Source organism: Electrona antarctica, assembly GCF_951216825.1.
Source record: "Electrona antarctica genome assembly, chromosome: 11".
Lineage (NCBI taxonomy): Eukaryota > Metazoa > Chordata > Actinopteri > Myctophiformes > Myctophidae > Electrona > Electrona antarctica.
This window is the reverse complement of record NC_136792.1, coordinates 24,849,970-24,861,548: the sequence shown is the minus strand read 5'-3', so window position 1 is coordinate 24,861,548 and position 11,579 is coordinate 24,849,970. Positions and strand designations below refer to the sequence as shown.

General features: G+C 42.7%; 1 protein-coding gene across 1 annotated transcript; it reads left to right on the top strand.

The window, feature by feature from the left end:
* Positions 1 to 4,477: 4,477 nt before the first annotated feature.
* fam181b (family with sequence similarity 181 member B) lies at positions 4,478 to 5,425 on the top strand (the record flags this gene model as incomplete). Its single annotated transcript, XM_079514303.1, has 1 exon — positions 4,478 to 5,425. One exon carries the CDS (start codon positions 4,478 to 4,480, stop codon positions 5,423 to 5,425), a length of 948 nt encoding a protein of 315 aa, XP_079370429.1.
* Positions 5,426 to 11,579: the final 6,154 nt, after the last annotated feature.

Here is an 11,579-nt window from a genome sequence, read left to right as displayed (position 1 = left end):
TTGTGATTTTTTTTAAGTTGTGAGAAGTTTAGCCACTTGAACTCTAGCGTCCCTATCCTGGGGGCAAACATTCTGTGAAATTGCAGATCTACAAGCTGACAACGCATCGCAGACTGTTGTCAGCTTGTAGATCTCCTATTTTCAGTGAAGATATAGTGTAGAGCAAAAACACAAAGGCCTAGCAAAGAGTCAAGAAAGAAGAATAAACATGAACTCTGGTCAATATACAACAAGTCACACGAGAGAGAATAATGCAGTGCCTCAAAGAAACCAGGATACCAGATGTACCAGCTGAACAATTAAAAATATTAGGTAACTCCCCATAAAACACACTCGCCATCTTTTTTTTCTCACGCCAACCGCTCAGTGGGGCGGATCTTGTATTCTTGGATTTGTTTTACTGAGAATAAGTTTAGTGTTAGGCATAGTTTTACTGCTTGTTGTTTTTGTTCTTGCTTACTGTAAGTCGTAATGTCTAATGCCTAAATTGTACTGGGGTTAAGTTTAGGAATAGGGTTAGGTTTGTCACAGTTTTGAGGTTAAGGTTAGGAATAAGGTTAGGTTTAACCTTAGCATTCTAGTATCTTCTAAATAACACATTATTATGTTATATTTGTGCTCAAGAAAAACAAGTCACATGAGAAGTGACCAACATACGGTATATCTGGTAAACATTAACACATTTCGACACTGTCCGTTGTTTTGATTGGCGAGGTTCAGACTACTTTTCAAAACTAGCTCATGTGTTGTGAGCTTGTAGAATAGCTTTTTTGGCTGTTTGGTAAAATATACTGTGTATAAAATATTTTATATCAAAATTATGTTATTGTGGCCGGGCGTGGTGGCCGGGCACCCTACGCTGCAATGCCAGCCTAACAGTGGTTCGAATCCCGATCCCGACTACCGTTGCTGCGTGTCACTCCCCATCTCTCTCCCCATTCCCTGTCAGTCCTATATCAATAAAGGCATAAAAGTCTCACAGTCAGATTCTTGACATGATGTGCCACTATGGAACAGAATGCGGAGCGTGTTCCTTGAGTTAATTTTGTGACACGAAGCCAGACATGTCCACCAAGATCCTCGTCAGAGGATTGGACTGAATCTCAGTCATGATGACGCCCCTCTTCTTGGATACATGCAAACACAGCTGAACATGGGGGAGGAAGGTCCCTGTCACAAAAAGCCCCCCCTTGAAAACTTTTCTCAGGACTTTGAGGGGTCATTAATTTCGCTGGTCCTTTCTTAAGTCTCTGACACTGCCATCAATCAGAGGTGTTATTAGTATTCGGATGACCCCGGGCCCGAGTGTGTCCCCTTGCATAGGCGGGGACCACACAGTAGTAGGAAGAGATTAAGCCTGTGGGTGTCACATCACGTTGCCCTGAGCGGCAGGGACAGACCCAGGCAGCCGTAGCTCACCCAGTAGCACCCATTGAGTTTGGGTGCTGAATAAGTAACATTCTGGGAATTTCCTTCTCAATCTATCTAGGATAGGATATGACGTGGTTCTCAAACCTTTCCATGTCAAGGACCCCCAAATTCATCTGCATTTGGCTGTGAGCCCCCATCTGAAAAATATTGTGTCGTTAAAATGTAATTTTTTCCCCACAATTTTTCCCCAAAGAAATTCAAATAGCAGATCTACAAGCTCACAATGTGATGTAATGCATTTTGAGCTTGTGGATTGGCTACAGATATAAATGAATAATATATTCTATGTAATAGAATATAGTCTAGATAATGCAATAAACTACTCACTTGCAAGCACCCCCACCCACACACCCATAGACATTCACACCAAGCAACTATAACTATAATTATTGTCTGCCATCTGCCATCCACTTGAGCACAATTTCCTTTATAGTTGTAGTTGTTATTTGTGTGAATATTCATAGTCTAAAAATGGACCCTGGATTTCGCTGAGTTTTGGGTTACTTGCTAGTTGCTAGCCCTCTGGAGTTTCAGCAATTTGCATAATTCAGTCTCTGTGATGAATGCTGGGCTCAAAAAAAAGAAAATAGAAACGTGTTGGGAATTTGACAATTTCTAAGTCTTACATGTTTGCGAATTTAAACCAAGGCTACAGCTTCCTCCATCGCCCCCTTATTTTACCTTATTCTTTTACTTTATCCCATCCCCACCCCCCTTTCCCTCTCGCCCTCTCACCCTTTTGGTGACAATGGAGGCTTGTTTCCGGAATCCGTGCGTCAGCCTCGGAGATGTGAATAACCCACCAGCACAAAAGCCCAAACGGGAAAGAGGGGATAAGGCTGCCATGTTTCTGATGATGTCACACTGCCAAAAACCGGGCTGCCGAGCTGCTGAGACTGGGAGAAAGTGTGCAATGGGGGTTAAAATGTTTCCAGCCTATAGTATCCAGGGAGTCCATGACTGTTTGTTCCATGGCTATCACAGGCTTCCATTTAATTTTAGTTTCAATAGTGCCCGCTGAGACTTGAATATCACAATATATTTCAGAACTATATTTCAGAATCTAAAAACAAAATGCCAGATGACAGAGCAGGCATTTGCAGCAGCAACATAAAATAAAGAACCCACAAAACACCCTTCTTTGGTAACTGTATGTTGTGTTTGCATCTTTAGCTTTTCCCGGGGTTCCTTTCAGGCTGCGGTGGCCTGTGTTGTGCTGCAGATAATTAGATCAGCACTATCAGTTTCACTGTCCCTATTGTACTTGAACATTTACATAAGAATAGCACTTTTTTAACGGCCCCTCGGTCTCACCGCTTCAGCGTTCTTGTTTTCTTTTCTTTCTTTTTTTGCCCTCCGACATATAAATGATTCACTGCCGTACCTCACCGTGTTCTAAAGGAGAGGAGGAATCCCTCTTTTCACTTCTTCTGGGCCAAAACAAGTACGGAAATGCAATACAAAAATAAAAAAGAAAGCAAGAAAAAAGAAAGAGAAATATATCTTCTTTTTTTTTTACATCATACCTAAAACGAAAAACAAAAAAGAAACGAGAAGAATAAATAATGTAAAACATTCTAAAATCTCACAATCGCTCCCCCCTTGTTTTATCTTTATTACTGTATGGAGCAAATCTGCCAACTCAATAATACAAAACACTTTTATTGCCTCGCCGAAATTTCACTTAAACTGGAGTAATACCCTGGCACCGTGCAAATACCACACTTGGGATGTATATCAGCGATTTGTATTTACTGTTTGCCAAGAAGCTTCCTGCAAATGCGTTATTGTACACTACAACAACAGAAGTTTCATACCAGGGATTTCTGCGGGTCAACATTTCTTCTGGCACACCGAGCGTGAACTGCACTTTATTCCCCTTTAATTTAACAGCTCCGGCAGCTTTTCTAGTTAAATCGACTGTTCATTATTGAGACCCATTTTACGAAGGGGCTGTGAGGTGCAGTTTAATGAATCTCTGGCACAAAGCTCCCTTTCACTGGCGGGGGAAGAATGGAGGCTATTTAGACCCTGTAGGGCTTTATGTCAAAGGCAGCCCATAATAGTTGTCAGGCCAGGGCAGAAATTCCCACTGGCCTGGGAATGCACCAGAAATCAACTTTTGCCATGTGTAGATTAAGACACAAGCAAAGCAGTTGGGAAGATTCTCCCCCAAACAGTGACATCTGTTTGGGCACAAAGATTTTTCCCACAGAAAAAAGATAATTTTACTGACACTTTTTAGACCACTGGCCTGGAGTAGGCTATTATTATTATTATTATTAGTAGTAGTATTATTAGTATTATTAGTATTATTTATTTATTTTCCTGTTGTAATGGAAGATTGAATTGGTTGCTAGTGCTGATCACTGTCCAACCAGAAACCACCAGAACACTAGAAAATTATGCTCTAAAAATTGTACACTACTCCACAAGCAAACTTTTTTTAGAGATTATTTTCAGATGTTTGTACTTCATTTTAAAGTTAATTTAAAAGTTCCAATATTTTTCAGTACTGTATGCGACGGCTTTTGGCAAATGTGATCAAGCATACATGACTCATTTTACTCCTGGAACAATTTAGCACAGGAGTAAAGGCCTCTTTAACATTGTAATACAACCTTTCCTCAGCCATTGTTACTGTAATATCCTCCAGTTTCATCAAAGTGTTTGTGGTTGAGAGCACTTGTAAACAGTTCAACTTAAGGGGAGAGCTCTAGAAGCGGCCATTGTCTTCGACACAGCAGGGAATTTCAGACAAATCCCTCTTATAGTTGCAGGTGGTCGGACATAAGCAAAGAGTTAATTCTTGTGGTGCCGCTGCCCCTCCTCTTTGATGTTCTGACATCATTGGTCCAGCCCCCTGAAAGATCTCTCAGCTTTCCTCAGTATCCATCAGTTCTACTCTTGAATGTTTCCCAGGCACTCACAGTGTGAGCAGCATCAGGACCAAGTGTTTACGTGAGGGGCTGAAAAGGACATGCTTTGATGAAAAAACCCTGCTTTTTGAGATTACAGCAGAAGCCACAGGTGAAGCCCCGGAGTAATGGCTGTTCAGACCGCAATCATGAACCCCCAGTTCATGAATTTCTGCTTCCCTGGATCTCTGGTGGAGTATGACATGGAGAAAAGTCTGGATGGGAGTGTCCTGGGCGAGGTGGAGAGCGAGGGCGACTACAGAGAGACCACGAGAGACTTGCTGAGTTTCATTGACTCCGCTTCCAGCAACATCAAACTGGCACTGGACAAGCCGGTAAAATCCAAGAGGAAAGTCAACCACCGCAAGTATCTGCAGAAGCAGATCAAAAGGTGCACCGGCATCATAGCGCCGGGGAATGTCCCAGAGACCCCAGCGAAGAGACAGGGCTCCCCTCTGGCTCAGCCCAGCCCCTTCCAGGGTAAAACTCTCCCTAAGCGCGATGGAGTCCAGGCCAACTTGCAAAGCAAGAGTCTGGCGGCCCTCTTTAGCCCCGCAAAGGAAGTCAGGGGTGAAAAAGCCAAGAAGCCGCCCCTGAGGCACCGCAACCTGCCGCCGTCATTCTTTACAGAGCCTGCCAACTGTTCCAAAGTCAGCTCCACATCTGGGATGACTCTGAAGGACTTGGAACGAGGCAACCCCGAGGCGATGGAGTTCTTTGAGTTATTGGGGCCGGATTATAGCAACATGGTTGGCGATCAAGACCTATTTCAGAGCATGCCCGCTCGGGTGCAGCCGGAGTTATTAGGCCCAGAGCCCTCAGCTTATGATGGCCATCATTTAGTTGGTGGCTTCCTATACACAGAGCCCTGGACTAATTGCACTAGCCCCACTAAGAAACTAGTGCAGAGCCAGCCTCCGGTCTACTGTCAGTCAGACTCTGGTTCTGTAGGACCTGTGGAGGACAACCCACTGTGCACTTTGGCCTTCACTAACTTCTTTACAGACCCCTCTCTTCCCCAGCTCACTTATGACCCCAGCGGGGGTTACAACAGAGCCAATTTTTCATCTCTATGAGACACTGACAGAGTTTGTTTAGGGTTCTTCAGACATAAAAAGGAACGCGGCAAAACGTAAATAAAGAAAATTGAAGGTGAAAAGAATATAACCATAGTCGAAGGACAATATGTTTGCTTATCTGTTCTTCCGGGGCAGATACTGCAACTGGATCTGATCATCATTTCCTGACAGCGAGCCGTTGTCATGAATGTGACATCAACTTCTTGATAGTAATAGCCTATATGAACATGAAAAGGCATATGTTTTCGCTACCAAATTGTCCACTGCTCTGAAAGAATTTGACACATTAGGCTACTCTTATATTGCACATACATTTTGAAAGAAAAACACTTCAGGAATTAAGCACCGGTTTTAGTCACCTTAACAACATGTTGGAGAAATGTTTTACTTGCCAGAGATCCCAATATGGCACCTTCAGACTCCTTAATGCACGCTGATCTTGGAGCGTCACATTATGCATCTGGATATTTGTGTGAGAATGAAATAAAGCTGGTCTTTATTATACAATCACAACATTGCTGTCTTTCTTGTTGTCCATGTGTGCTAATGATGCTGCAGCTGCAGCATGGTTGACCATGGTTGAAAATGTACTTTGTTATTTGGACTTTCGAATACTTTTGAAGTATATTTAAATACTCCAGTACTTAAACTTAAGTACAAATTTGATCAGCAGTATACTTTGACTCAAGTACTGGAATTGCTATGCTAACTAGTCCCACTGTTTGTGAACAAATGAAACCAATTGAACCTGTTTTTTTTTTTTAAATGATATCATTTCAGAACCACTGGTTTATAAGGAGCAGTCCAATCGCCTCAGTATCTTGTTGAGTGTTTAGTCATGTGTCCTTAACTCCCTCTGCTGGTTGCTGAATGTTAGTATATTATTTTCCCATGTGTAGTATGCTACTTACCTTCCAAAGGGTTCCCACAAACACTCAGGAATAATTCACCACTATGATTACTCTAATCAAGCAAATTTGAAAGACAGCATTATTATTCCTCAATCTAAGTGCTATTAACATTATTTGCCTCTTCGCTTGGCCAGTTCACACTTGTAAAAGAGACATTAGTCTCAACGTGGATTTTACTGGTTAAATAAAGGTTAAATAAAATAAAATCAGATTTGAATGGCATGTCAAAACATATTCATGCGGTTCAAATCTGATTAGCAAAACACCGTTTCCATGTGTTTTTATGCTGTTCAGACTAAAAAGCAACGTGATTCCAATCTGGTTAGACCAAAAATCTAATGTGGGCTGCCGGTGTGAACGGCATACTATATCATATGGGTGGACTGCGTGTATTTTCAATCAATCAATTGTGTTCCCACTTGGATCAATGGAACTATTGATCGGTATCACTATCGAAACGAAAAATACTGTGGCTATTATTTTTTACATTCATTCTTTATATCAGAGTTATATGATCAATCAAATCTATTTGGGGACCCACTTGCAATATCCTCATGGCCCAATATCCTCATGGCCCATCAGTATAGGCCATGGCCCACAGTTTTAGAACGGTCAGTTTTTTCGTCCTTAACAACTGCAGCCTTGTGTCCTGCCTTCAGCATACTAAACCCTGGCTCAATAGTACAGTAAAGTCACACCCGACTCGAGCAAGAATGACAATGAATTGGCCAGCAGCGCTGTAGCAGAGAGAAGAGATGATGATAACTAAGGAAATGACCCACACTTGTTGGTCAGTGTTTAGCTTCATGTCAACATGACGCCCCTGCAGTGCCTCTCAAACGTTTTAATGTCAGGGACCCCAATAACTCTGAGAGTGTAAAATAGGACCCATAAGGGTCCCTTTGGTTCTATCTGTAAACTCTCAGGGAGTTTTAGACCTGTATACGGGACCATTTGGAATCCCCTCAAGGAACCCAGAGGGTCCTGGAGTCCAGTAATTCTCAAAAGTGGGGACCCTACTTTGAGAATTACTTTTGTAATATAATGGAACCATTTGAATGCACAACTGCTAGCCTAGAATGTATGGAATCCTGTCCCACAGCTGCTGTATCCCTGCTGTATAACTTAATGGTTAAGTAATGGATCCCTAAACAATGGTTTTCTGGGTTCCAGGGGGTCAAAATGAGAGAGTTTAATTTCACTATTATTTTATCAGTTAGAAGTTATAGCCAAATGAGAGAATGCATAGAATTGACTATTCAGATTATTCACTCTCCAACTACTGTATCTATAATATAATATAATATAATATAATATAATATAATATAATATAATATAATATAATATAATATAATATAATATAATTCTGAATTAAATCTAATCTAGCAACAAATATATTATTTTATGGCACAAAACCATATGGCCCAAGAAAGACCTATACATCAATTTGGGGGTCCTTGACATGAACAACATTTTAGAACCACTACCATAACTATCTCAACTAGAAAAAGTGCCCTTCCGGGCACAGGTCTCCACCAGGAGGATAGGAGTGTGTGTGATGTTTGGCAAGGATGTTTAGGAGGATGTTTTTTTTTGTTTTTGATGATTTGAGGCATTTTGTTCCAAAAATGTGTTTTGCAAAAATCAACCTGTTGGTGGCGCTATAACAGGCCAATGTGAAAAGGGTGGGATATATTCCTCAGCCTAGTAAGAGAAAGTGTGAAAGATTTAACGTAAATTGCATGCTGCGTTCATGATTTGAGGCTATTGTTCAAAACGGGGCAATCTTGCAAACTGTGAAAGCCAATTATAGCCAATTAGGATGGAATATGAAATATCGGACAGATCCAACTTGAGCACATGACCATAGAGATACTGTGTAACGATTTGTGAGATTTTTGGACAGAATCTGGAGGAGTAATATCAAAAAATGTGTTTTACAAAAGTCGGCCTCCTGGTGGCGCTATAAAAGGCAGATGCGGAAAATGCAGGTCAAAGGTTTGTCCTTGGCCTCTAGGGAGTGTGCATGCAACGTTTCACGCAGATCGGTGCAGTTGTAGGTCAAAAATGTGAAAAGCTGCCTCATGGTGGCGCTATAACTGGCCGTTCTGGAAAATGTGGGGCAGAGGTTCATCGTTGGCATCCAGGGAGTGTGTGTGCAAAGTTTGGCATCGGCCGGGTTAACGGTGCCGGAGATTAGCTGTACACAGACGGACGGAAGGACACACACACGGACGGACGGACACACACACGGACGGAGTGCAAAACATACTCTCTCCCCATGCCTTCGGCCTGGTGGAGACAATAAAGACACACAAAGACACACATTTTTCTGAAATCTCCTCAGAACTGAATACAATGTCTGTTCAATCCACTAGATGGCACTGAAGTTCCATTGGAAATCCCGATTTATCCTGAGACAAATTGATACTCGGTCTCCTGGAGTAATATTACACAGCTTGATTCAGATGTTTTCCACAAAATGTGCTTACTTAGAACTAATTTACTAAGAACAGAACACCTGTAACTTACAAACAGTGGTGGAAAATAGTATGTTTACTCCAATTTTGAGTATTTCCAGTACTTTTACTTTTGGGGATTTGCAATTGCAAACAATTACTTTAATTAGCAAACGATGAAAAAAACTGCAACATTCAAATCATGTTTTTAGTTTGCAAATATATAATTTTTGATTGCTGATTTATTTATTTATTTTCATGCTCTGTTTAAATATATATTTCTTTGCTTGCAAATAGGCCCATATACGTTTTTGCTTGCTGTTTTAATTAGTTTGCATTCCAAATTAGTTTTTGCTCTAATTATTATTATTATTATTATTATTATTATTATTATTATTATTATTATTATTATTATTATTATTATTATACAACATTACATTTGTATAATTTGTGGCTGGGGGTCTGACAGTGGCTGGGGTCCACTGTCAGATACATCCTAAATACATTACAGTACGTCCTTGACATGAAAATGTTTGAGCCTACCCAGGTCAGGAAACCTCATATCTCCACTTTTAGGATTCAAAGTCAAAAATGGCAAAAGTAGCAAATCTACAAGCTCAAAACGTGTCACTTCGCACCACGTTTCAAGCTTGTAGATCTGTTCCTTTTGGTGCTTTTGTGTGATGCTGCAGTATGATCAAATAGGGCATTCATTTATTTAAAAAAATCAGACCCGTCTGAAGTGAGTGGTGCAACTGCGCCCCCTGTTGATACCATAAACATACAGACAGACAGACATACAGACATAGGGACGGACGGACATTGCTGGTTCTAGGAGTGGTTGCACCACTCAAAAAAATCAACAATTTAGAGTAGCCTATGGAGATAAGAGGTTTCTGCCCGACAGCAACGATATGATCCCGCTTTATACTCTGTCACCCTGCAGTAGACTGCTGACAGAAAGGTCAGCATGCAGTAGGCTGCTGACAGAAGAACAGTCACCCTGCAGTAGACTGCTGACAGAGAGGTCAGCATGCAGTAGGCTGCTGACAGAAAGGTCAGCATGCAGTAGGCTGCTGACAGAAAGGTCAGCATGCAGTAGGCTGCTGACAGAAAGGTCAGCATGCAGTAGGCTGCTGACAGAAGAACAGTCACCCTGCAGTAGACTGCTGACAGAGAGGTCAGCATGCAGTAGGCTGCTGACAGAAAGGTCAGCATGCAGTAGGCTGCTGACAGAAAGGTCAGCATGCAGTAGGCTGCTGACAGAAAGGTCAGCATGCAGTAGACTGCTGACAGAAAGGTCAGCATGCAGTAGGCTGCTGACAGAAAGGTCAGCATGCAGTAGGCTGCTGACATAAGAACAGTCAGCATGCAGTAGGCTGCTGACAGAAAGGTCAGCATGCAGTAGGCTGCTGACAGAAAGGTCAGCATGCAGTAGGCTGCTGACAGAAGAACAGTCAGCATGCAGTAGGCTGCTGACAGAAAGGTCAGCATGCAGTAGGCTGCTGACAGAAAGGTCAGCATGCAGTAGGCTGCTGACAGAAGAACAGTCAGCATGCAGTAGGCTGCTGACAGAAGAACAGTCAGCATGCAGTAGGCTGCTGACTGAAGAACAGTCAGCATGCAGTAGGCTGCTGACAGAAGAACAGTCAGCATGCAGTAGACTGCTGACAGAAGAACAGTCAGCCTGCAGTAGGCTGCTGACAGAAGAACAGTCAGCATGCAGTAGACTGCTGAGAGAAGAACAGTCAGCATGCAGTAGGCTGCTGACAGAACAGTCAGCATGCAGTAGGCTGCTGACAGAACAGTCCGCATGCAGTAGGCTGCTGACAGAAGAACAGTCAGCATGCAGTAGGCTGCTGACAGAAGAACAGTCAGCATGCAGTAGGCTGCTGACAGAAGAACAGTCAGCCTGCAGTAGGCTGCTGACAGAACAGTCAGCATGCAGTAGGCTGCTGACAGAAGAACAGTCAGCATGCAGTAGGCTGCTGACAGAAGAACAGTCAGCATGCAGTAGGCTGCTGACAGAACAGTCAGCATGCAGTAGGCTGCTGACAGAAGAACAGTCAGCATGCAGTAGGCTGCTGACAGAAGAACAGTCAGCATGCAGTAGGCTGCTGACAGAACAGTCAGCATGCAGTAGGCTGCTGACAGAACAGTCAGCATGCAGTAGGCTGCTGACAGAAGAACAGTCAGCATGCAGTGAAAATTTACGGTAAACTGCGGGAGGAAGCATATGGATTCTCTGCCTCCACAGATACCCGGCTGATCGTATCGGATTAGGCTTCTACTGTTGCAGGCACAACAGTATCATTATTTGAATTATAGCACACTGGAGATGTAATGTTTGTCATAGCGATTAACGAGACCGCCCTCGATCGGCTACGGGCCCGAATAACAAGAGCCAGATAGCTAAGTAAACTAGATAATAACGCTCGCTGTGATGTCAGTAATGTGTGCTCTCACACGATGTGAGCTACTGTATGCACAAAGGTATTATGTGGCGTGCACAGCGGGGAGCCGCGTAACAATTCTGGGCTTTGTGACAAGATATCGTACCCTGGACTCTCAATATGTATTCAAACAATCATATATAAATCATATAGCACCTTTGAAGGCATCTATAGTGTGAGCACAGGGGTCCGTGGACCCCTGTGCTCTGTGCTAGCCTTTCCATCTCCATGCCGTCCTGCATGATGCACACACACAGGAGAGACAGGCTGTGCATCAATGCATACATGCATACATGAATGCAGTACCAAAGTAATATAACACGGTGCC